Below are 24,505 nucleotides of genomic sequence, written 5' to 3' on the forward strand. Positions count from 1 at the left end.
TGTAACTCGGCAGAATCTCGTATCAAATTTGTCAACAAGAATGTTAGCACCAAAAAGAAACAGAAGAATAATGTGAAAAAATTCAGAGGTGAATCATGATTCTTAAAGAATATTAGAAGTTACACAGCATAAAATTCCAGTAACTTCGTGAATTTCACCAAAACTCTAATCTAATTTTTGGATAGCAAGTAGAGTAAATTACAATGCCCAATTTACAATGTTAGCAGCAAATGATCACATAATATACAGAAAAAGAGATCTTAGGGTGAACTCCTGTCCATATCATCCCTCTTAGCATATTATCATGGATAATAATGGGTCAATCAACTACATAGATTTTAACGCAACATGAAGACGGTAATATTGACAATAGTATGGAGGCACTTTGAACAACACGCAACCTTCAAAATTACCATTCATTCCCAAATGGCATACCTGGCTCAATCTGTAAGCTTTTGCAGAACGTTCCAATATCTCAAACAAGAAGGATTTGTATGAATTGCTCGCAGAACCCATTTTTGTGGGCTCTGACAGAATTCCACTCTTGTCGAAGAAGAGCCAGACCCAGCTTTTGATTGCATTGCAAGCAAATGCATTTGGAAAAAAAGTTCTGCAGGCCTCATTTCTGTGGAAAAAATGCAAACTTGTGAGCAAAAATCATGTTTTGTTTCATAAACCATACATCTCTATAAAGCCCGATTAGAAAATTTTGTACTCCACAAATAAGAGATCCTTATCAGATTGCAATGCCAATCCACATGAGAACTAATTTTAACATAAATACATACACATGATGCTTCATCATTAACTTACTCATGGCTATTTTAAAACACCACCTAAAAAAAAATAATAATAATAATAATTTGTCACACATGCACACAAATGTTAGGTGAAAATTAAACCTGGTGGCCAAGTAAACCATTCCAGACGAAGGTTTTTCTCCCACTTTTCCTTGGAGGATAGGCTTCCTTCTGCTTGAGCTAGCAACATTGACACCACAGGTAATTGAAAAAGCGAAGACTCTTGAGCTTTGGTAAGACTTCTTATAGCAAGTGCCAAAAATTGTGAATCACAACACTGCCTGGCAATTTCCATACATGTAGTACCTGTACCCAATAATTATCTAATTACATAGCTGAGGGAGAGAACAGTAAGACAGAGAAAAAGAGCACCATCCTATTTATGACTCAGATGTTTCATACACCAAAAGGTTAAGGATTTTGCACAGAGTTTCAGGAGCAGCCCACAACATTTCTGGAAAAAGAAAAACAACTCCATACACAAAACATTGATTCAACTCTGCCCAACAAGCTTCTCTAGCACAAAACTTGAGAAATATGAACTAAAAACCTGTATGGTTATATCAATTATAACTGAATTCAAGTTTAAGCATGCCTCTCATGGTTCCTGGAGATTAAACCCAACAAATTAAACCTAATTTTTCAATTTGGCATCCATTCATCAGAATATTCAAAATGCCAGTTTTTGTTTTGTTATAAAACAAAAAAAATCAGATTATTGCTTTCAGAAGCACACATTGTCCAAGCTACCCTACATGATGCAAAGAACCTACTCTCAAAGATATTTCCTTCAGCTTCTTAAGTTCAGATCAACATTTGATAATTCAACACAATATTCAGTAGAAGAAGAAAGTGTGAAACAGCAGACCAAAAACCAATGAGTTGATAGATTGATACCGTGACAGAGAAAAAGGCAACTCTCAGCATCCGCCACAGAACAAGCTTGAGCAAGACTCTTTTCAGCAGATAGAAAATCCCGTTTCCATATGAAAACCAAACCCATTATTAAATTAAATACAGCCATCCACATCTTCCTTGAATAATTCCCCTCTTTTGAGCATTCCTGGAAGCTCAATTCTATGACATCTGAATCAACTTGGACTTGATATTGAGATTCTATGACTTTGAGACATATCCAGCCAATATGATAATCTGTCTTAAGCTCTAAGCATCTTACATACTCTTCCCTAAGTTCTACAACATTGCCTTCTGCGGCATAGGCACGGCACAATACCAAGTGTCCAAAAAAAAGGTAACTATCAGGAAGCAGAAGTCCTGAAGCCTTTTTTGCATGATTAATACAGTCAGTTATATTCCCACTCTGCAAACTGATCTCAGAAGCGCAAAGAAGAAGCTGAAACTTTTGATATTGATAAAACATTTGTTTACTAGAATAAAATTCATTGGAGAGTGCCACAACAATTAACCGCTCAAGTATGGTACACAGATGTTGAGGAAACCTCTCTTCACGAGCCTTCTGTATGAGAATAAGTATAAGCAAGTACCGTGCATTATGGTTCCATGGTTCTCGATGTAACCATCTGCTCAACGTAGACAAAGACAAAAAATAATTATTTTGCTAAAGAAATAGGTCCATAGAAATTCAAATAGTGTACATGCATTGCACATAATTTTCAATGCAAAGGGTGTCCCCCCTTAACAAACTGTGCAAAGGCGTCTTGTCTGTATTATTTTCTTTTGGGGTAAAGGCAATAATTATTTACAAGGATAAGAAAACATATCATATCTATCATTTTTATGTATACATATTAGATGCTGGTGACTTATGCATGTAAACAGAAAAACAAATTACCAAATTTAAATCCACAATATGATCAATTACAGATAAATAAAAATATGAGGCTATATACTTTTGCAACTCTTGGACAGCTTTTGGTCTATTGAGGCACTCATAACCACAGGTTGGGAAAGTAAACTTCAGTTCAGTATTTCCAATCACATTACAAGCAACCCCTCCAGCACCAAGGATCTCCCATGCTGACTTTAGACCTTCCTTTTCCGTACAGTCAAAAGTCCCTATGCAGCATCTGCTTGAGACATGGGTATATTTCCATTCATCACTTGATAGCAAAAGATAACCAAGTAGATTCCTGTTCCCAGCAAATTTAGGTCAGAGCCTCAGAGGTATAACAAGAATATAACAATTATCAACAAAGATAATGTATGCAAAACTTGGATCAGGTGATAATGTGAATCATGACATAGAGCAATTAAAAGTCTAATATATGTCAGGACAAACTTCAATGTATTTCTACAATATTAATGGTACATACTGAAGTAAACTAGACGAAGAAACATTCATCTAGACAGTTATGTCATGAAGAACAAAGTGCAAGAGCTAGCAGGGCGACAAGTGAAGTGTGTCAAGTTCAAAAGAGATGCAAAAACCAGCTGAAGGCCACTACAATAGCAGAACTGCATGAAGAACTATATAGGAAAAGGCAGACACCAAATTCCTCAGCATAGCTTAGAAACTAACAAATAGAGTTCTTGTAAAAACTCTTAGTTACCTGATCAAAATACTATTTGGGTAAATGTGAAGAATTTTCCTAAGGTGAATGATTCCACTGTGAAATCCAAGGCGGGATTCTGATCTGATTTTTACCTGTGAAATGCAAAGGTATAATAACCACTAAAATTTGCTTCCAGAAAATTTAAATGAAACCCCCAACTTAGTGTAAGCGCTTTTCAAGTTCCAAAAACAGAAGCACATTACTCACCAATTTATCAAGTGTTACTAAATAATGCATTCCAAGGATTTCTTCAGAAGATGAAACACAGCTACGGCTACTTGAAACTACTGATTTAAGCTGATTATTACGATCAAGAGAATGAATGGCAGACACTACAAAGCTCATCTTTGAACTCTGAAACAGCCCCTTTGGCATTTTCAGAATGCTATTAATGGCTGAATCCAGTCCAGATATGTGGTAAAGCAATGTACATATAAAACTAACAGATGCTGCTACAGATGTCAGTTCCAGAGTAGAAACACTTGCACCCAAATTTCTTGCCACAGAGAGGGCTAGCTCATGTTTACCAAGTTGCCACAAGGATAAAGCATATATTTGCAAACCCTTAGCATCGAGCATACCTGTAAGATAAGATATATAAAAAAAAACAAAACCACAATCACAAGTTTCAGTCCACAATTTAACACATTCAGATCCTGGAATCAACTGTACAATCATGTATTATGCTTTATTCTGATCAACTCCAAACACTTTTTCTTTCTTTCTTAAAGTCAGTCACATAAAAATACACACTATATTTAAAGATATGTCTGCATGACTATAATTATATTCTATTAACTAGCCCTCACATTTTAAGAATTGTTGGGGAATTAACTTAATGCAAGAGAAGATTCATTCAATTATATACTAGTAGATCTAAGAACCCTATCAAAGGCCCAAAATGACCAAAACCAAAGAAATGAAGGGTACTGTCAATAAAGAACTAGAGATATATAGACAGAATTGAAACCTTCTTTCTCCAAATTTTCGCATTCTTGTACAGCATCTAAAGCATTCCCTGCCTGCACCATACAACAAAATTTATTAATGATTGCAAAGATACAAAACACAGATTAATATTACTGATACTAAGTGGGGCAAGAGGTTGAGTTGAGAATACATCTTTACAGATCTAGTAAATAATTAAGAGAAGGGGATTTTCCCTACAATATGTTTACCCTACTGAGTGATCTGGCCAAATTAATGGATATATCTTGGAAATGAGATTTTTGAACAGTGCCTGAAGCAGAGCTAATTGCAGAGCGTGCTAGTCTATAAGCAGCAGCAGCAGCACGATAGTCAAACCGTGCCTCACAAACTAGTCCATACATATTATGAGATTCAGGATAGTGAGGAGCACGCTGAATTGCCTGCTGCATGGCTCCAAAAACCTGCGACCAAATTACTGGAAAATTTCAAGTAATACTCTTTGAAGCATCCCACCATTAGCACTTGCTTCACAAGAAGAAGAAAGTATATTTTTCTTCTAAAGAGGCTAAACCTCGCCTATCACTTATAAATGGCTGTACCTGTGGAGATGAAAGGTGCCCCGTGAGCTGAGCAAGCTTCGCCAGACCAATTTGGAACTCCGCAAGCTGCAAGAAATCAAAGCTTTCAGTACAGCCACAGAAAGCTCTATAGGTAAAATGTTGGCAAGAGAGCCCATAATCACCACTTGATACTTCAATGTTAGATTTCAGGCCAAATAAAAAGTTAAAAGCAAAAATTTTTGGGAGAAAGAGGAGAAAGTGTCTCACATTAAACCTCCTTTTATTTAAAATAAAAAATAAAAAAATCTATCCCATCATGACCAGATAACTGTTCAGCACAGAAATGAGATGAGACAACAATGGAATAATTTGAACTTCTGGTCGAAGGCTGACTACCCAACAAGCTTCTCTAGCACAAAACTTGAGAAATATGAACTAAAAACCTGTATGGTTATATCAATTATAACTGAATTCAAGTTTAAGCATGCCTCTCATGGTTCCTGGAGATTAAACCCAACAAATTAAACCTAATTTTTCAATTTGGCATCCATTCATCAGAATATTCAAAATGCCAGTTTTTGTTTTCTTATAAAACAAAAAAAAAAAAAAAAAAATCAGATTATTGCTTTCAGAAGCACACATTGTCCAAGCTAACCCTACAAGATGCAAAGAACCTACTCTCAAAGATATTTCCTTCAGCCTCTTAAGTTCAGATCAACATTTGATAATTCAACACAATATTCAGTAGAAGAAGAAAGTGTGAAACAGCAGACCAAAAACCAATGAGTTGATAGATTGATACCGTGACAGAGAAAAAGGCAACTCTCAGCATCCGCCACAGAACAAGCTTGTGCAAGACTCTTTTCAGCAGATAGAAAATCCCGTTTCCATATGAAAACCAAACCCATTATTAAATTAAATACAGCCATCCACATCTTCCTTGAATAATTCCCCTCTTTTGAGCATTCCTGGAAGCTCAATTCTATGACATCTGAATCAACTTGGACTTGATATTGAGATTCTATGACTTTGAGACATATCCAGCCAATATGATAATCTGTCTTAAGCTCTAAGCATCTTACATACTCTTCCCTAAGTTCTACAACATTGCCTTCTGCGGCATAGGCACGGCACAATACCAAGTGTCCAAAAAAAAGGTAACTATCAGGAAGCAGAAGTCCTGAAGCCTTTTTTGCATGATTAATACAGTCAGTTATATTCCCACTCTGCAAACTGATCTCAGAAGCGCAAAGAAGAAGCTGAAACTTTTGATATTGATAAAACATTTGTTTACTAGAATAAAATTCATTGGAGAGTGCCACAACAATTAACCGCTCAAGTATGGTACACAGATGTTGAGGAAACCTCTCTTCACGAGCCTTCTGTATGAGAATAAGTATAAGCAAGTACCGTGCATTATGGTTCCATGGTTCTCGATGTAACCATCTGCTCAATGTAGACAAAGACAAAACATAATTATTTTGCTAAAGAAATAGGTCCATAGAAATTCAAATAGTGTACATGCATTGCACATAATTTTCAATGCAAAGGGTGTCCCCCCTTAACAAACTGTGCAAAGGCGTCTTGTCTGTATTATTTTCTTTCAGGGTAAAGGCAATAATTATTTACAAGGATAAGAAAACATATCATATCTATCATTTTTATGTACACATATTAGATGCTGGTGACTTATGCATGTAAACAGAAAAACAAATTACCAAATTTAAATCCACAATATGATCAATTACAGATAAATAAAAATATGAGGCTATATACTTTTGCAACTCTTGGACAGCTTTTGGTCTATTGAGGCACTCATAACCACAGGTTGGGAAAGTAAACTTCAGTTCAGTATTTCCAATCACATTACAAGCAACCCCTCCAGCACCAAGGATCTCCCATGCTGACTTTAGACCTTCCTTTTCCGTACAGTCAAAAGTCCCTATGCAGCATCTGCTTGAGACATGGGTATATTTCCATTCATCACTTGATAGCAAAAGATAACCAAGTAGGTTCCTGTTCCCAGCAAATTTAGGTCAGAGCCTCAGAGGTATAACAAGAATATAACAATTATCAACAAAGATAATGTATGCAAAACTTGGATCAGGTGATAATGTGAATCATGACATAGAGCAATTAAAAGTCTAATATATGTCAGGACAAACTTCAATGTATTTCTACAATATGTCATGAAGAACATATTGAAGTAAACTAGACGAAGAAACATTCATCTAGACAGTTATGTCATGAAGAACAAAGTAAAAGAGCTAGCAGGGCGACAAGTGAAGTGTGTCAAGTTCAAAAGAGATGCAAAAACCAGCTGAAGGCCACTACAATAGCAGAACTGCATGAAGAACTATATTGGAAAAGGCAGACACCAAATTCCTCAGCATAGCTTAGAAACTAACAAATAGAGTTCTTGTAAAAACTCTTAGTTACCTGATCAAAATACTATTTGGGTAAATGTGAAGAATTTTCCTAAGGTGAATGATTCCACTGTGAAATCCAAGGCGGGATTCTGATCTGATTTTTACCTGCGAAATGCAAAGGTATAATAACCACTAAAATTTGCTTCCAGAAAATTTAAATGAAACCCCCAACTTAGTGTAAGCGCTTTTCAAGTTCCAAAAACAGAAGCACATTACTCACCAATTTATCAAGTGTTACTAAATAATGCATTCCAAGGATTTCTTCAGAAGATGAAACACAGCTACGGCTACTTGAAACTACTGATTTAAGCTGATTATTACGATCAAGAGAATGAATGGCAGACACTACAAAGCTCATCTTTGAACTCTGAAACAGCCCCTTTGGCATTTTCAGAATGCTATTAATGGCTGAATCCAGTCCAGATATGTGGTAAAGCAATGTACATATAAAACTAACAGATGCTGCTACAGATGTCAGTTCCAGAGTAGAAACACTTGCACCCAAATTTCTTGCCACAGAGAGGGCTAGCTCATGTTTACCAAGTTGCCACAAGGATAAAGCATATATTTGCAAACCCTTAGCATCGAGCATACCTGTAAGATAAGATATATAAAAAAAAACAAAACCACAATCACAAGTTTCAGTCCACAATTTAACACATTCAGATCCTGGAATCAACTGTACAATCATGTATTATGCTTTATTCTGATCAACTCCAAACACTTTTTCTTTCTTTCTTAAAGTCAGTCACATAAAAATACACACTATATTTAAAGATATGTCTGCATGACTATAATTATATTCTATTAACTAGCCCTCACATTTTAAGAATTGTTGGGGAATTAACTTAATGCAAGAGAAGATTCATTCAATTATATACTAGTAGATCTAAGAACCCTATCAAAGGCCCAAAATGACCAAAACCAAAGAAATGAAGGGTACTGTCAATAAAGAACTAGAGATATATAGACAGAATTGAAACCTTCTTTCTCCAAATTTTCGCATTCTTGTACAGCATCTAAAGCATTCCCTGCCTGCACCATACAACAAAATTTATTAATGATTGCAAAGATACAAAACACAGATTAATATTACTGATACTAAGTGGGGCAAGAGGTTGAGTTGAGAATACATCTTTACAGATCTAGTAAATAATTAAGAGAAGGGGATTTTCCCTACAATATGTTTACCCTACTGAGTGATCTGGCCAAATTAATGGATATATCTTGGAAATGAGATTTTTGAACAGTGCCTGAAGCAGAGCTAATTGCAGAGCGTGCTAGTCTATAAGCAGCAGCAGCAGCACGATAGTCAAACCGTGCCTCACAAACTAGTCCATACATATTATGAGATTCAGGATAGTGAGGAGCACGCTGAATTGCCTGCTGCATGGCTCCAAAAACCTGCGACCAAATTACTAGAAAATTTCAAGTAATACTCTTTGAAGCATCCCACCATTAGCACTTGCTTCACAAGAAGAAGAAAGTATATTTTTCTTCTAAAGAGGCTAAACCTCGCCTATCACTTATAAATGGCTGTACCTGTGGAGATGAAAGGTGCCCCGTGAGCTGAGCAAGCTTCGCCAGACCAATTTGGAACTCCGCAAGCTGCAAGAAATCAAAGCTTTCAGTACAGCCACAGAAAGCTCTATAGGTAAAATGTTGGCAAGAGAGCCCATAATCACCACTTGATACTTCAATGTTAGATTTCAGGCCAAATAAAAAGTTAAAAGCAAAAATTTTTGGGAGAATGAGGAGAAAGTGTCTCACATTAAACCTCCTTTTATTTAAAATAAAAAATAAAAAAATCTATCCCATCATGACCAGATAACTGTTCAGCACAGAAATGAGATGAGACAACAATGGAATAATTTGAACTTCTGGTCAAACATCATTTTTTCTGGTTAGTTCAACATGTATCAATTCAGAGTGCCAATTTTATCATATAAAATGTATTTAAAGAGCATCAATTGGGAAACAACACTAACAGGTAATACTTGCACAGCTCGTAAACAGCTCTCAAAAGCTTCATCTAGTGAAGGCTCTCTGCAGGATGAAGTATATGTTAAAGGCTGCAAGGTGACAACTCAATATAAAATCTATATATATATACATATGGTTAAAAATTTACCTAGCATGAGCATCAGCTGACATGCCTGCCCATGGTAATGCAAGTGAAGGATCTATACTTCTAGCAGAATCAAATGCTTGTCTTGCTAACTTCATCTCACCTTCCTCTCTATATAGCTGTAAAAACCGATACAGAAACATTACCAACTCATTCTGTTTGTATCGAATGTTAATGAATTGATTAATGTCTCCCAGCTGTAGGGACAATAAATGTGGCTAAGACAAACAAAGGTAACATGCCATCAGCCTAATCAGCAAGAGGCACCAGCCCAAGTTCAGTCAATTAATAAGGCTGAACTCACATATAAAGTTCAACTAACTACAAGGGCCAAAACGAGTTTAGCATCCATCCATATAAGTTAACCCTTGAAAGAAAGCAAGAGACTGAAATCCAACATGAAAAATATATCCCACGATATTTGCAGCTTACTCGTAGCATCCAATTATTCAATCCTACTAAGTTTTAAGATAAAGCAATCACCGATTTGTGTATATTGAGAAGGGGGTGTTGTGGATAAATGTAGAGGTGATTCTGTTGCAAAAGTAGCAAGGGAAACTCAATATGATACCATAACATGTATGGACTAGTTCAAGTACACAGTGATAGCTATTCTCCATTAGTGATTGTCCTTAATAAGCAATGTAGCCCAAATTCAGCCCAGGAGATTAAAGAATAAATTTGACAATACCTTCCCAAGGTGTGCCCAAGCAACAGCTAAAGATACATCCAATTGCAATCCCTTAATAAAAGCATGCTGTTTTAAAGCATTATGATCAGATAAACATCCCAGTGCAACCCAAAATTCATGGTTATCACCCTCAAGAAACAAAGAACCCAAAACCATCTTCTCAGACAGCTGCCTGGTAAAAAGGAAGCAGGTTATAATAGAAAATCCTTTAGCCAAATGTAAATGAACAAATATAACCCAAATGAGCCAAGACCTTACCAAGCACTGAGGTGATTCTCGCAGCTTTCATTCAAAGAAGAAATGAGATCTAAAGTTATTGCAATATCAGTATAGATATTGGCTTGCCATGGAGCCAAAAGCAGAGCTCGTTGATAAGAATTTCTGGCAGAAATGGCTGCCATAAGGCAGGTTCTCTTCCAGGAAATGATGGAGGCATGGAAAGTTTCAACATCTAATTCTAAACTCTGGCTCTCTTCAATCCATGGGAAACATTTTGCATATGTAAGCTACCAGAAAGGAAACACAGCACATTTAAATTAGTCATGCCACAGACATCATAACTTCATACAACCAGGTGCTCTATATAAATTGAATGATAAGACATAATTACAAGAAAGAAGAAATAAAAAAAATGGGTGCCATTTAACTGGTATATAAAAGATCAAGCCATTTCTTTACAGTTTAATAACAAAATGGTTGAAGCTTTAGATAATCATACCTGAATGTCACCATGCAACTTCCATACAGATGATAGGTTTCCTACTAAAGAAGTATTAGATTCTGCAACTTTACATGCATCCTGCAAGCACTTAAAAAGTGAGTAACAAATACTTCGCCCCCACCCCAACAAAAACAAGGAGGGCGCCAATTGCTTGAAACTGCAAAATGACTGACCTCTAACAGTGAAGCTCCCCATCTAAATGCACCCATATTAATACATTCTTTTGCCCAACCAAGTAGTCCAGAAGCAAGCCCGTAGTGTGCAGACACATTTTGAGGTGAAATATTAAGAGCTTGTTGAAATTGCTCAACTCCCTTAATGCATAAAGACCACAATATCAAATTTCATCATCGCATCTACATAATATAAGCAATTGGTACAAAGGAAGAAGTTCAATAAATTTACATTCAATACACAAATCTATTATATCCCTTAGTATAGGCAAATGGTATTAAAATGTGCTTGCTCAAAAGTGCATTGCAAGTCCAACTGTGCGCTTCACAGCGACAACACTGGATAACTACAAGGATGTTTAAAAAGATATTTGTTCCAACTATACCATAAACGGACCTTCTTCATCAAGCAATTAAGGTAGACAAATAGAACTAAGAAAAAAAAATTACCTTTCTAAAAGAACCAAGCAACAAAAAGATGTTTCCACTTTCAAGAAACGCAAAGATGCTTGAATCATCCAATTCAATAGCTCGCCCATATGACTGTCAAAAATAATAATAAAACTACTACTTTAATAATGGAACTACAACTTCAGACAATAAAGAACCGGCTATAAGCTGAGCGCCTGAGAAACAGGACACGTAGAGAAGAGCAGTGGCAGTAAAACAAAAACCTTAATAGCAGCAGTAAACATGCCAAGTCGATGGTAAGCAAGACCAAGAGCCTAGCAAGGAAAGATTTTGAAACGTAAGTTTGAAAAAGAGAGTTAAAAAAATAACATAAAAGTTAAAGAGAAATTGAAAAACATACTTCCCAGAGACGAGGAGAGGTTGGGTAGCCTCGTATGGCATGTTGAAGACTCTGAACAGCATCAGACCAGTTGTCGTTATGCAATTGCAGATAACCCAATCGTCGAAATGCCCAGAAAGCCCTCGGTGACTTCTCTGAAGCCTCTCTGCATACGCCTATTTCCAAGCTCTCTTTTCCTCCTTGCTCCAACAAATCACATAAACCATCCTGTTGTATTCCGTATTTGTTTGTTCGTTCGTTAATACAAAATAAATTTGTTTATTTATTGAAAGAAAAATAATTTAATAGAAAAATAATTTAATAGGATAATGTGGTACTCACTCACCCCAGAGTCAGAATCATCAGGATTGAGAGAAATGGCTCTCTGGTAACACTTGAGAGCTCTATGGTTATCTGAGCAAACTCCCCTGTAATAATCACCCAAATATCTGAAAGCCGCTGCGTTTTGAGGGTTAAATTTGGCCGATTTTACAAAATGCTCGGCTGCTTTTTCCTTTGATTCTGATCTCTCCCACAGGTACACCCCCTGAAATTTAAAAATAAAAAAATAATTTTTCATAAATTCATCATGAAAATTCATCAAACAATTTATTAAATAAATAGTTATGGAAATTACGAGATCAAAGTGAACGGAAGGGTCCTCCGGATTGGCTTCTAAAGATTCCTCCAATTGTTTTAACAGAGCTTCGTTTTCCTCTTCCTGAAACAAACACAACCCATCGTCATTCAATAATAGTTATAATAACTAACACTTAACAAATTATACAGAAGCAAATTCAAGGAGATGACCGTTTTATTCATTTTCGAAACTTAAACCCTAAACCACTCTTCAGGCTTCAGTTCAGGTTTATATACTGAAAACGAAATTCAATATCCAATCCCTCCTATTTCGCCACTTCTACTTTACTTCGATACTATACATTTTCGAACAGTGTTCCATGCGGGTTTTCAAATTTCCAGTTCCACACCTTTTAATTCTATCGATTTTTCTCATCAAATATTCCTTCCTGGTTTCTTGCTCTTTACTTTCAATTTTTTTTTTTCTTTTGACACATGATGAAGATAATCAGTCTGGGCCGTTTCAGTGAAGAGAGGCCCAGCTTGAATGAAGCAGGCTGCTCCACTTCAGTGGCCCAGCTCCATTGAAGCAGCTCTTTAGCCCAATCATATATATATATATATATATATAATGAATATCATAACAGCCCAGACAATGACACAAATACAACTTCTAACAATTATGAGCCTAAATTTTTTTCTTGCAATGTGGATCTTCATTAATTGATGTTCATCAAAATTAAAAGGCATAAATTTTGTTAGTTCTGATCAGAAAAATATGCTACATCCTCAATGAAACTTCATTATTTCTCATTTAGTAGTAAAAAAATAGAAATAATATCCTGCTGAAATGCTGAGGATAAATGCATTTATCCACTTCGTCACTACATTTTTCTTTTATTACTCATCAAAGGCAAATTTTTTGATCAAATAACATTGCTTCTATTTGGTGGCCACTGCAATTATACTGCTCACTAAACTGGCCTGCTCTTTAGCAATCTCCACCTGTGAATCCTGCATTCCAACCCAAACAATGAATCAAACCATAACTTTGTAAATATTACTTTGAAATGCATTCAATTTTTGAAGAACCATTTACCTGTGCATCAATCAACCGTCCAACTGCTCTCTTGCTTGACTCTTGAAGTTCACCGGCTATCAGAATTTCATCCAATATATAATAAGCCTGCTCGTTCAAAATCAAAAGCTCTTCACTAATCCAATCAAAAGCCTTTTCTTTTCTTTTGAGATAGTAATAAAATAGGTAATGTTTGCCAGCATAAATGAGGCAGATTCAAGGAAAATACCTTATGAAAGTTATAAATCAAGTCCAGCTCACAAACCTAACAGGAAAGCAGAAAATTCCAAGAAAAGTTAATTTTAGATATCACAACAATAAGCTTTCTTATTATTAATTATTTCAAGGCTTAGGAATCTCACATTGCCAAAATAGCGATCCAAAATCTCAACATAGTGGTGGATTATCGCCAGAATCTCCAGTTCATTGTCCTCTGAATCGATGCACATGCAGAAATAGAGGCCGGCATATCTGAAACATAAATAAATTGTTTTCATATTAAGTCTAATGTATTGCATGAACTGTGAATGGAGTTTGGAGTATGTTGATACCTTTTGTAAACAACTTTTAACCCTCTCCACTCCACAAAGTTGCAAAGCCTGGGGCCTCGACTAAGGATTATGCCACAAAGCTCTCGAATAACCTTGTCCAAGTTAATTACCATTCACCACTCATCAACATTCATGTTCAAATTACATCACACAAGAAGATTTCAATTAAAGCTCGAGCAAAGGAGTCTACATTTCTCAGTCAACAAACAATCTAATGCATCTCTATGACTCTATTCAAATCTAAATCATCAGAAAAAGCAGAAGAAAACTGTACCAAATGTCATCCAACAGAACAGTAAAATTAGATAGAGGGAATCTGAAGCAAGTTGAATGATAAGGTGAGAGTATTTCAGTGAATTTAACGGAGAGAGTTGAAGATACCTGAGCTCTTTCTTTCTGGGAATAGGGTGAATACCATTTGGTGAGTCTCACTTTTCCTTGGCGACTAACGAGAATCACAAAGTGAATCTAAAACACATGAAGACGCAGTGATATATAATACAAGAAGAGCACAAGACGAAAATATTTTCCAACACCAGAACAAGTATGTGATGTAAAACTCTTCAGGCTGATTTTGATAGATTAATTCTGTTTATATCCTCTTAAAAAATTTCAATAAATTCTGCGTATTATCCCAATCACATCTACTTAGGAGGATCTATTTAAAACATTTTCGATCTCTAATCACAATGCTGGTGCTGTGAATCAAGTGTCAGTTTATAAAATTGCAACCAAGAAATGTGAAGAATAAGAGAAAACATACCATGATTTACCTGGAGGGCCACAAGGGTGGTAACTGTGGGATAATTTTTCTTAAGAAATAGTCGAGGTGTGTGTAAATTAATGCCGACACCTCAATCAAGGAAAAAATTTGTTAAAGTTAGGTTGTTTCTTTGTATAGAATGAATTATGGATATGAAAAATGCTTTCAATTCGCACAAAAAAACCGGGCCTTCCCAACGGCCAAAGAAGATAATAGTCCGTTTAACAAAGTAAATAAAACGGTGTGTTTTCCTGTTGGCGGCAAATAGCCACAAATCTTACAGGTTAGATTCACTTGGAGCTAGTCCTCGGCAAAATCATTCGGAGTTGACTCTGTTAAATAATAAAAACGTGGAAGGAATGAATATTAAACCAGCTTGACATCATTTATACGTAAACTTTTAATAATGTTATAGGTAATCTGGCAATTAATAAATGAAATTAAATTCCATTAGTCAAAATAATGATCAGCGCTTTAATGGTGGTTGGCTGTAATATTTAACTGTCAACTATCAATAAAGGAAATTTCGTCATTCTTTCTTCTCATTTGTGCTTTTGGTAAAGGCAAATCAGCTGCTAATTTCATCTCCAGACTCCATGGCAGAATAACCAATGGTTTCCAGTCTTTCTACAAACAAATAATAATGTTGGTTGATGCATTACATACTGACTATCTGGAGAACCCACCAAACAGTTTTATACATAAATCAGTTGACCCACTCTAAAAGCCTGTACAACAACTACATAAAACCACTCTGCTTATATTGCAAGAAACATAATATAACTTCCTCTTTCTACTACAACTATTCAGCTTACACATTCCCCTTATCAGACAAAATAAACAAGCAGACTTGTTATTTATCCTACATAGACCCAAAAAAATTTAAGGATATGGTTATCTCCCTTCAGCTAATTCTCTGTGGATGAGATACCGAAAGGTTGAACTTTGTGGTAGCCAATTGATACATTTTTCGTACCTTCCCTTGATGCATTTTCTGATAGCATTCTGTTGCACTTCTGATACGCAATCTGTTATTAACTCCAAGACCCCTGATACATCTAATGACATATCCTTTGCAAAGTAGTATACAATTTTTGGGAGATAAATCTTCGATTCCTTGTGGATGCACAAGCTGGATTGAATAAAATCTTCAAATGCAAGTTTGAGATCATGAAATATACTCTTAGCAGTGTAAACTCGAACCTAAATCATTAAGAAGTTTGTGAATCAGAAAAAAGCAGTGCCAAGAATAGAAATAGTAAATCTATGATGGCTACAAATTTGACTGGCATAAGAAATATACATACCACAGGATCAGAGTAAGCCCCTGAACAAAGTGCAAAATGAACAAGCGGCTCTGGATATTCTAAGGCATATACATGCTTGGTGTTGCCAGTCTTAAATTTCCTTCCTGGAGAAAACAGCGTTTGTAGCCTCTGCATTATGAAACAGAAAAGTTTGAATGATCTGCCACATCTAATATTTTAGATTAGGCATTAAAAACTTAAACTTGTACTTTATACAGATTAATATATCCCAGCCCTGATTTGAATTGGCTTAACCAGCTAAAACATGAAGGCAAGTTGTCTCTGACTGGAAATTGCCCAATATACCTCATCCACATGTACCAACTATAAATTGCAATGAAACTCTCAAGACCACTATATCATTTTTATTCTCTAAGGTCATTATTTCTTAGGGTTGCTGCAATCCAAGGCACTAATTCCAATAGTAGAGATCAATTCAGTCAACAGAACACGCTAAGATGCTTATGGTACAGTTAAACAGATTGCTCCCCTGATCCCCTGCAAGAGGGGCCTCCTTGAAGTCTTCAACCCAAGAGAAAGGAGCTTTTCAATCAAGCCACCATTTCTGCCTTGAGACTTACAAGCAACCAATAAAATAAGCATGCACAACCATGATACATGTAAGATTTTGCAATATAAATGCATACCGGTGCTGACTGGTGTGGCCGAATTCCTAGAATCGAGCTTTGAATGATGTATGCATCTACACAATGTCCGCCCACATTGTATGCTGACTGAAAGATGAATAAATATGAACAGTTATATTTAGAAATTTATAACGAATCACATTAACTAAATATGAGATTAACAAAACCTTTAAAATGGAGGTACTCTTTACACGATTACTAGTTCCATGTGCTAAATATGCCTGTAAATAAAATCCCCAGAGCATATCAGATATAAACATCAAACAGAGATTAGGATCACAAAAGTTCTAGTCAACATTGTATAATATCATTGTGACTCTGAAGCAAAATTAATTTCAGTTATCATATTATATACAGATTAAGACTATTGCTGGCAATAGGCAGAGGTCCAACCAACAAAGGGTCCTCTATATTTTGTATTAATCAAACAATGATTGGGATGATACTTTGCAATGGATCAGTTGTTAACCTTTTTCTACCGTTTCACAATTTTATTTTGGTGTCCTGTTAGATGAGACAAATATATTTCAACACATGTTGTATCATAAGCCATACTTAAAGGAAAGATAAGCTTCTCAAAAACATACATGCATAGCCAAGGCATTGTGAATGTTGATCCAGAATGCAAGCTTCTCTTCCCGCTTCATCTTCGTCGGGTCAACCTTCTCAAGACTTCGAACCAATGACCTATAAAGCTTTAAAATGAATGAGAAGACTAAAAAAGTATTACATTAATCACGTTCTTACTTTAACAAAGTGTTGGAATCTCATTCAGCAATATGTATATTTGAAGGATAAAATTCAAACAAACACCACTGCAGCTACTGTACACATTAGATAATGCAGTCAATTTGCAAGTTGAACTATAGCATAGCTGGGTTCATGTTGACCACCTGAAATTTTGTAGCATTTCGGCAGCATAATTGAAACTATCCTCATCTAAATATATCTTCAGTACTTCAATTGCAGCATGTGGTCCTCTCTCTTCTTTCAACCCTTTATGTACGGAAGCATCCTCATGGTAACTTGGACTCCAACTATCACAAGGATTCTTAGAAGAAAATATGCTTGAGGAGGACAGAGACGAAGTGGGGGAAGCTGACAAGCCCGCATTGCTGTGAGGGGCACTGGCGAGTTTGCAGTATATAGAAGATATGCATCTCACGATATCTTCAGAGAGTCTTTCTGGAGTATTAATGTAGTTCTCCAAGCGAGAGGCACAAAGGTGATCAGCGAGGCTGAGATGACCAGAACCTTTTCTTTTCTCATCCTGCATATGCACACAACACATGAAATTGTAACTTACATGTCTTAGGTGAATATAAACTTGTGCAAAGAAGGAAGCTCAATTACATAAATTTAGGTGATGGTGCATGATGCATAATTACCCTTGTAGAAGCTGCTTTTAAACAAGCTGCAGAATTTCTATTATCTGAAGTGAATGAATCATGTCCAGGAGAAGCGTGGCTATGAGGAGAAAAATCATCCTTCTGGATTTCTGGCTCCAATTTACAATAAGATTGATTTGGTACAATTTGTGTTGGAGATCCTGCCTTCAACTGTAAATAGGTCCCAGTAATATTTGATAATGTCGGTAGATGCTCTTCAAAAGCTGTCCGATAAAGTGAAAGAAGATAGCGTTCCAAACACAAAATATCAGCTTCAAGTGTAGCAATCTCCTTCCTCAGTTCTACAGAAGACTGCATTAGATGCTCAAAAGTCAAATTAGATTTAAACAAAATAGGAAACAGATTAAAGATAATGATTACATTTGTTGTTTGAATTTTGTTCCCCCGGAAATGGTAGTAAATTGCCTAGATGGGTGTTGAATATTTATAGCCAACCCAAGCATAAAAAGTTTGACCATCAATTTCTTATGAATTTTTCCATATGGTTGGCAATGTAGATCAGAGCCGTGTATGAGATAGAAACCTTTAATGTTGTAGTGTTGTTGGAAGGAATTGCTATGATGGAACGACAACTTGCTGCTTTCTCAGAGTCCGGAGATGGGGAACTTTGGTGCCGTACTGTCCTCTCCAACTGTACAGTCCATGTCCAAAAATGAGAGCATGAAAGAATAAACAATGCTATGAATTTGGGATATTAAGTCAAACAATTCAAGCTGAATTGAAGACTAATTGAAAAAGCTCCTTGTACCAGAAAACAAGGTAAAACGTGGTCAACCAAATTTAACTGCTGACTAGTGTGGTTCATACTTCATATTGGGGTTACCCCGAGTCTTAAAATTTGCCATCTTATTGGAAATTCTGCAAATTTTAAGTACTTGGAATCACATTCTGTTGTTGCTGTATGATTAATCTTAAAATCCAAACGAAAAGTAATACCGGCATGTTTTGTCACATAATAAGACATAAACAACCAGCCTATTTCTAGGAGAGCCAGGCACCCCAAATTTTGATTTTGAGAACAAGTAGTTTAGTTCATCTTGGAGAACATGGAAAGTACTCGGTCTCCTTGGCAAAAAACTCCACCTCTGTAAATTTTATAGCGCTTTTAACAAGGTGTATAAGATCCTAAAACTATTTCCTCAATCTTGATAGTCACTTAAATACAGAGAGACCGAGCTGGAAAGGAAAAGAAACTGCCAACACCCCACATCCCCAAAAGATAAAAGACGACAAAAAACCAGATATCAACGATATGGTGGAAGTTATATATAAAGTGAAACAAATTATTGGCAAAAAGAACCACTGTAAACTTTTGATCTACCACCAACATATTTCAGGCAATGAAAATGACATAAAAGGAAGCAAATCTAAAGCAACCGCACTTACAGGAATTAATTGGGAGGAGAGTCTAGGCGATATATTGATTATGTTTTGTAGCAGCCCATTGTCAAGAGTACTGTAACTAACCCAAGATAATATTACTGGTACTGGATATAAACAGTTACTTGATGACTAACGATTAAGCAAATGCACTGGTAAAACTTACCGTAAGGAACTTGATTGTGGAGGAGAAGGACAAGAAGAAGAGGAAGAGCGGCAATTCCCACCCAGCATGATCTTTTTTTCTAATTTGCTTTATGAAATTTTCGAAGAACCTAAGAGATCACAATCAACAGTTACACTTTTAGACATAAAAATGCACCAGAAGAAGCAAAGAGAGAGAGGAAAAGTACAAGATAAAACTTCATCTTAAACTTGAAAGCATAAAGTAGAAACGACATTACCTTAGTCAAACGGCATCGATATCACTCCTAGAAAATAAGAATGGCCTGATATTATTGAATTATGCATAGTGAGATAAACAAAAAGACACTAAACATACATACAACAAAATACAATAAGCATTAACACAATCTAAATAAGGAAATAAAACTAGGCTAAATATATATAGAACAATTAAAAACCAGATGCATTTTTTGAAAACAGAGTTTCGATTCTTTGGTTATATTATTCTCTGGAATCTGCTGAAAGGAAACTAAACAACAAAAGAAACAGCAAGTCAAGAAGCTGACATTACCAGTTAGTTACAGTGAGTTAAGTGTACCCGCGCAAAACCAAACCCAAAGCCACTAACAATCAAACAAACCATCACCAAATGGCATCCGAAACAACAGAACCACCCAGCTACAAAAGCTTATTATAAACACAAATTAGAAGGAACAAAAAAATATAGATGACCCACCTTAAAATATAAGAAGTGAGTGCTGCTTAAACAAATATTTTTGTTAAAAAAAAAGGATTATGATATATGCTTGCAAACAAACAATATCTCAGAAGTGGGGACGACCCACCTAGAGGAGTTGAATAGAGCATTAAAAACAGCAATTATGAGAGATATGAGGTGATGAGAGAGAGCATATGGTTACTGTCTCCTAAAATCATAATTATTTTGATTACTGAGTAATATTAAAAAAAACACATATGCTTATTAGATTAGGTAGAGGAAAGTAAACTGTTATGATTGCGACTTTGCTCAAAAGGAATTAGGTATCTTTTAGCTCTCCTATGCCATTCCACCTCCTCCACTCCACCCATTAAAGTTTTAAAGTTTCTAGCATGCATGTCACCAGCACCTTCCCCTGTTTCTTCTTTGAATTAGTCTCTAATACAACTCTTAATTTAAACTGATATTTCATTAAATATGCTCATATTTTCTTCGATTTTAATGTGGTGAAAAGATGGAAACCTAGAAAATTACCCATCACGGAGTGAATGAATGCACTGATGAGAGCTACCGGCTGGAATGTGATTTAATGAAAGAAAACACTGATAGTAGTGGCAGAACAACCTTTTGGTTTTGCTTAAAGAAGAAATAACTAGAGACTGCTTGATTAGATGTCCAAATTATTGAAGAATAAATAAAAGAATGAATCGAGTACATCACATTAGCTGGTGCAATAAATGCTGGCGTGGGGACCTGTAAAAAAAGATCATCGGATCCGATAGCATTGAATACTTCCATTCTTCCCAAGTCTTTCCCTTACATTACACCCATGTTAACAGCATGTATAATTACAGGAATTAAAGCAAATACTAAAGACAATTTGCATTAACAAAACAGATCAAATCCAGGGTATCATGTGAAACCAGCAACACCACTGCTGTTTGAGTAATTTTAATCACTGTACAACTTATATAAGCAGAGAAGCCAAATAAATAATTGCATCGGAACTTGGGAGTTGGGAGTGATAAACTTTTTATTAGTTCTTATTGATATTACAACTGAAAATTTAATTTGGTCTTCTCGAGGCTGTCAGATTTCGGCAGGGGATCACTGGTGATTATATGCCATTCATGATAAGCATGGGTGGGTTTCAGAGTTATAAAAACTTGAGATGGGTATGAATCCGGAGCTCCAACTTTCAGAAAGGCCCGGGTTGAGGGCTGCGCTGAGGTTGGGATGTTCCGTCCAAATTCCAATCACAAAAGAATGGGCCAAGGCCAACTACAGTTTGTCCAGTACCCAAATAAAATTGCTTAATTTAGACCCGCAACTGACCTTTAACTTTAATAATAGTATTAAAACTGGGTAGTTGGAGGGAATTTGTCGTAAGGTCCAGATGTTAAAAGGCCCATAAAGATAATAAGATCTGAGATAAATGCTGCGTTTGTGGACCATCAACCTAGAACAAAAGAAGCGAAGTGTGAACCTCCTGAGAAGTTTTAAAGCAGAAGAATAGCTTAAGAGGAGGGATTCATGAATATAACTAAAGGACTAGCACTATTGAATTTGGCAGAACAACTCATATAGCCATAGCCCTACATGAAGTTATCACCAGCTTCAACCGACACAACCTGAACCTACCCAACCACTTGGTTTATACCTACCATACATATCGAATATTTCAACTTCTAAATCTTACACCATAAATTTTATCAATAATACTAAATCTGTAACCTTCTTTCATATATCTGACGTGGCAGTTAGTCATTGGTTTGCTCGCAAATGGACAGACATGACCCATACAAGCAGGCATAACCCATTTTACGAGCTAATCAATAACGAGCTACTACATCGAGGGTTGTGAGATTGGATTGTAAACTTAGCATTACTCATTTTTTATATGTATATTCATCATTTTATGTGCCAAAGGGATTTTTATGTTTATGATTATGTGTTATGTATTGTGGTTAATTTAATAGGCGCCCTTGGAAGGCAATGGGAAGAAGATTTGAGTTGAAAAGGTTGAGAGCCGAAGATAAGATCAGAGTGGTGAATGGTGATGGATGGATGGATGAATGCAAACAGGAGAAGTCTCTTCAATGTTGAAATCTTACAGTGGAGATGGAGCCATTGTGTTTTGATAAATAGGCCACACGTGTGCATGTCCACATCTATCTATATCTAATATCTTATCCATCTTCTTCTTTTTTCATGAATTAAAACAAGCGTATAAGTATTTCCAGTTAATTATCTTACTGGAGGGGAGGTCACCATGTACATATGGAACCAATTATTTGAGGGCTGGCCCGGACAGTCAACGGTCAATCACATTACCATCACCAACTCTCATATATATTCTTTTGCATTTGGCAGCAAGGAAGAAGCCGATCCATTAAAACCCCCCAGACAGCTCAGCTGATAGTGTTTTTCCTTATCATAAAAGTTTCTGCAAATAATTTCATCAAATCTTTGCTTCTGCATGCTTACAAATACTCACAGACACACTGCCTGTTTCTTCATTTTCAATTTCGGAAGATTATTGTCGTTCTCCCGCTAAACAGCGAAACAACGGTCAACCCAATCTCTGATATATCATAATCCTTGGACCAGTTCTTCATCACATATTTTTCTATTATATATATATATAGGTGTAGGTCTATCATCTATGTTGACGTGTGACACAAATTCTGTTTATATTGTCCTTATCTATTTAGATGTTTAGTAAGGACATTTTTTTTATTCTCAAGGTCTTAGGATTTTAATATATAAACTCCCTAATGTTATCGGTGAGATATCATTATATTTCTCTTTATTCTTTTTCTTCCTGAAACCTATTGAGAAAGAGAGAGAGCAGATTTGTAATCAGACTTTGATTATAGTGGATTATTCCTCATCCTCTGCGCGTGGTTTTTCCTAATTTGGGTTTCCACGTAAATTCTAATGTCATTTGTTTTATATTTCTCGCTTGTTTCATTTGACTTTCATAGTTTTTGGGTATATTTCAAAAAAATTGGTATCAGAGCCAGGTTTAATGGCGTCTACTTCAGGATTCGACACGACCGGATTATCCTGTAAGGCTAAAATTGAGAAGTTTGATGGTACAACAAGCTTTGTAATATGGCAAGTCAGAATGATGGTAGTATTGACAAAGGAAGGTACCAAGAAGGCACTGCAGGAGAAGGCCAAGAAGCCTGAGACTATGACAGATGCTGAATGGGAGGATATCTAGCATTGACTTCCGATGTACTCAGAGAGATATTGGAAGTGAAGACAGTAGCAGAAGCATGGAAAAAGTTGGAGAATAAGTACCTAACAAAATCTCTCACGAATAGGCTGCAGTTAAAGCAACGTCTTTACACATTGCGATTGTTAGAAGGTAGTTCCTTGAATTCACATCTAGCTAAATTTTCAACAATAATTACAGACTTAAGTAAAATTGATGTGAAAATTGAGGATGAGGATCACTAATTACATGCTCATTTTCATTGATGATTTCTCTAGAAGAGTTTGGGCATAAGGAGAAGAGTCAAGTTTCTAAAACCTTCAAACAGTGGAAGACTTTAGTTGAAAGGCAAACACGTAAGCACATCAAGAGGCTTAGAACAGACAACAGGCTTGAGTTTTGTAATGAAAAATTCAGTGAGTTCTGTAGAAATGAAGGCATTGCAAGACATAGACCAGTTGTAGGAACTCCACAACAAAATGGAGTTGTAGAAAGGATGAACAGAACAGTACTTGAGAAAGCTCAATGTATGCTTTCAAATGCAGGCTTAGGGAAGGAGTTTTGGGCTGAAGCAGTAAACACAGCAATTTGGCTAGCTAACCGCTCTCCCAACACATCTATTAAGTGTAAGACCATAGAAAAGGTATGGTCTGATAAGCCTGCCAATTATTCTATATTGAGAGTTTTTGGTCTCATGTAAATGAAGGAAAGCTTGAACAAAAAGCAAAGAAGTGTGTGTCCCTTGGTATTCATCTAGTGTGAAAGGATACAAATTATGGTATCCAGATCACAATAAGTTCTTAATTAGTAGAGATGTGACATTTGACGAGTCTTCCATGCTCAAAGACAAAGGAGAAAAATCAAGAAAGACACATGTTCAGGTCAAGGAGAAAGATCAAAAACAGGTGGAGTTTAAAGTTGTTGCTCAGCCTACACAATCTCTTAGTTCTATTCTAACCCAGAGTGAC

The 24,505-nt window shown here is 36.1% G+C and overlaps 3 protein-coding genes across 7 annotated transcripts; all 3 read right to left on the reverse strand.

The window, feature by feature from the left end:
• Positions 1–68: 68 nt before the first annotated feature.
• LOC116128524 (tetratricopeptide repeat protein SKI3) lies at positions 69–12,789 on the reverse strand. Its single transcript, XM_031414234.1, has 21 exons — positions 12,567–12,789; positions 12,394–12,477; positions 12,103–12,303; positions 11,778–11,984; positions 11,641–11,691; positions 11,417–11,509; positions 10,967–11,107; positions 10,791–10,871; positions 10,331–10,578; positions 10,073–10,244; positions 9,385–9,500; positions 9,242–9,299; positions 8,796–8,861; positions 8,445–8,657; positions 8,237–8,288; positions 7,474–7,847; positions 7,264–7,358; positions 6,601–6,840; positions 5,627–6,270; positions 903–1,106; positions 69–625 (listed from the first exon to the last, which is right to left on the reverse strand). The coding sequence occupies exons 1-21, from the start codon at positions 12,576–12,578 to the stop codon at positions 441–443; spliced, it is 3,537 nt and encodes a 1,178-aa protein (XP_031270094.1). The 5' UTR covers positions 12,579–12,789; the 3' UTR covers positions 69–440.
• Positions 12,790–13,166: 377 nt separating this feature from the next.
• LOC116128641 (AP-1 complex subunit sigma-1-like) lies at positions 13,167–14,909 on the reverse strand. Of its 2 annotated transcripts, none has more exons than XM_031414400.1 (7): positions 14,728–14,909; positions 14,346–14,432; positions 13,965–14,056; positions 13,776–13,884; positions 13,643–13,678; positions 13,435–13,490; positions 13,167–13,349 (listed from the first exon to the last, which is right to left on the reverse strand). In XM_031414400.1, exons 1-6 carry the CDS (start codon positions 14,728–14,730, stop codon positions 13,446–13,448), a joined length of 372 nt encoding a protein of 123 aa, XP_031270260.1. In that variant the 5' UTR covers positions 14,731–14,909; the 3' UTR covers positions 13,167–13,349; positions 13,435–13,445. The 2 variants fall into 2 exon arrangements, with proteins under 2 accessions (XP_031270260.1, XP_031270259.1); XM_031414399.1 differs by having other exon boundaries at positions 13,435–13,521.
• Positions 14,910–15,332: 423 nt separating this feature from the next.
• LOC116128579 lies at positions 15,333–20,622 on the reverse strand. 4 transcript variants are annotated; one of them, XM_031414326.1, is made up of 13 exons: positions 20,604–20,622; positions 20,168–20,274; positions 19,875–19,919; positions 19,637–19,745; positions 19,477–19,552; positions 18,614–18,721; positions 18,070–18,381; positions 17,575–17,951; positions 17,269–17,368; positions 16,849–16,902; positions 16,682–16,768; positions 16,035–16,163; positions 15,333–15,930 (listed from the first exon to the last, which is right to left on the reverse strand). In XM_031414326.1, the coding sequence occupies exons 4-13, from the start codon at positions 19,702–19,704 to the stop codon at positions 15,622–15,624; spliced, it is 1,620 nt and encodes a 539-aa protein (XP_031270186.1). In that variant the 5' UTR covers positions 19,705–19,745; positions 19,875–19,919; positions 20,168–20,274; positions 20,604–20,622; the 3' UTR covers positions 15,333–15,621. The 4 variants fall into 4 exon arrangements, with proteins under 4 accessions (XP_031270186.1, XP_031270185.1, XP_031270183.1 ...); XM_031414325.1 differs by lacking the exon at positions 20,604–20,622 and adding an exon at positions 20,442–20,469; XM_031414323.1 differs by lacking the exon at positions 20,604–20,622 and having other exon boundaries at positions 19,875–19,901; positions 20,168–20,385.
• Positions 20,623–24,505: the final 3,883 nt, after the last annotated feature.

Source organism: Pistacia vera, unplaced genomic scaffold, assembly GCF_008641045.1.
Source record: "Pistacia vera cultivar Batoury unplaced genomic scaffold, PisVer_v2 Contig200, whole genome shotgun sequence".
Lineage (NCBI taxonomy): Eukaryota > Viridiplantae > Streptophyta > Magnoliopsida > Sapindales > Anacardiaceae > Pistacia > Pistacia vera.

What these genes read in the sequence shown, in the direction of transcription:
- LOC116128524 (XM_031414234.1), bottom strand. An exon ending in GGGGAGCTTCACTGTTAGAG is followed by an intron (nt 10,872 to 10,966) that starts GTCAGTCATTTT and finishes AAGTGCTTGCAG; the next exon opens with GATGCATGTAAAGTTGCAGA. An exon ending in GGCACCTTTCATCTCCACAG is followed by an intron (nt 8,658 to 8,795) that starts GTACAGCCATTT and finishes ATTTGGTCGCAG; the next exon opens with GTTTTTGGAGCCATGCAGCA.
- LOC116128641 (XM_031414399.1), bottom strand. An exon ending in TTAAAAGTTGTTTACAAAAG is followed by an intron (nt 13,885 to 13,964) that starts GTATCAACATAC and finishes TTTATGTTTCAG; the next exon opens with ATATGCCGGCCTCTATTTCT. An exon ending in TGGATCGCTATTTTGGCAAT is followed by an intron (nt 13,679 to 13,775) that starts GTGAGATTCCTA and finishes CTTTCCTGTTAG; the next exon opens with GTTTGTGAGCTGGACTTGAT.
- LOC116128579 (XM_031414326.1), bottom strand. Translation starts at nt 19,704, where the DNA reads ATGCTGGGTGGGAATTGCCGCTCTTCCTCTTCTTCTTGTCCTTCTCCT. An exon ending in AGAGTACCTCCATTTTAAAG is followed by an intron (nt 16,769 to 16,848) that starts GTTTTGTTAATC and finishes TTCATCTTTCAG; the next exon opens with TCAGCATACAATGTGGGCGG. An exon ending in GGCCACACCAGTCAGCACCG is followed by an intron (nt 16,164 to 16,681) that starts GTATGCATTTAT and finishes TTCATAATGCAG; the next exon opens with AGGCTACAAACGCTGTTTTC.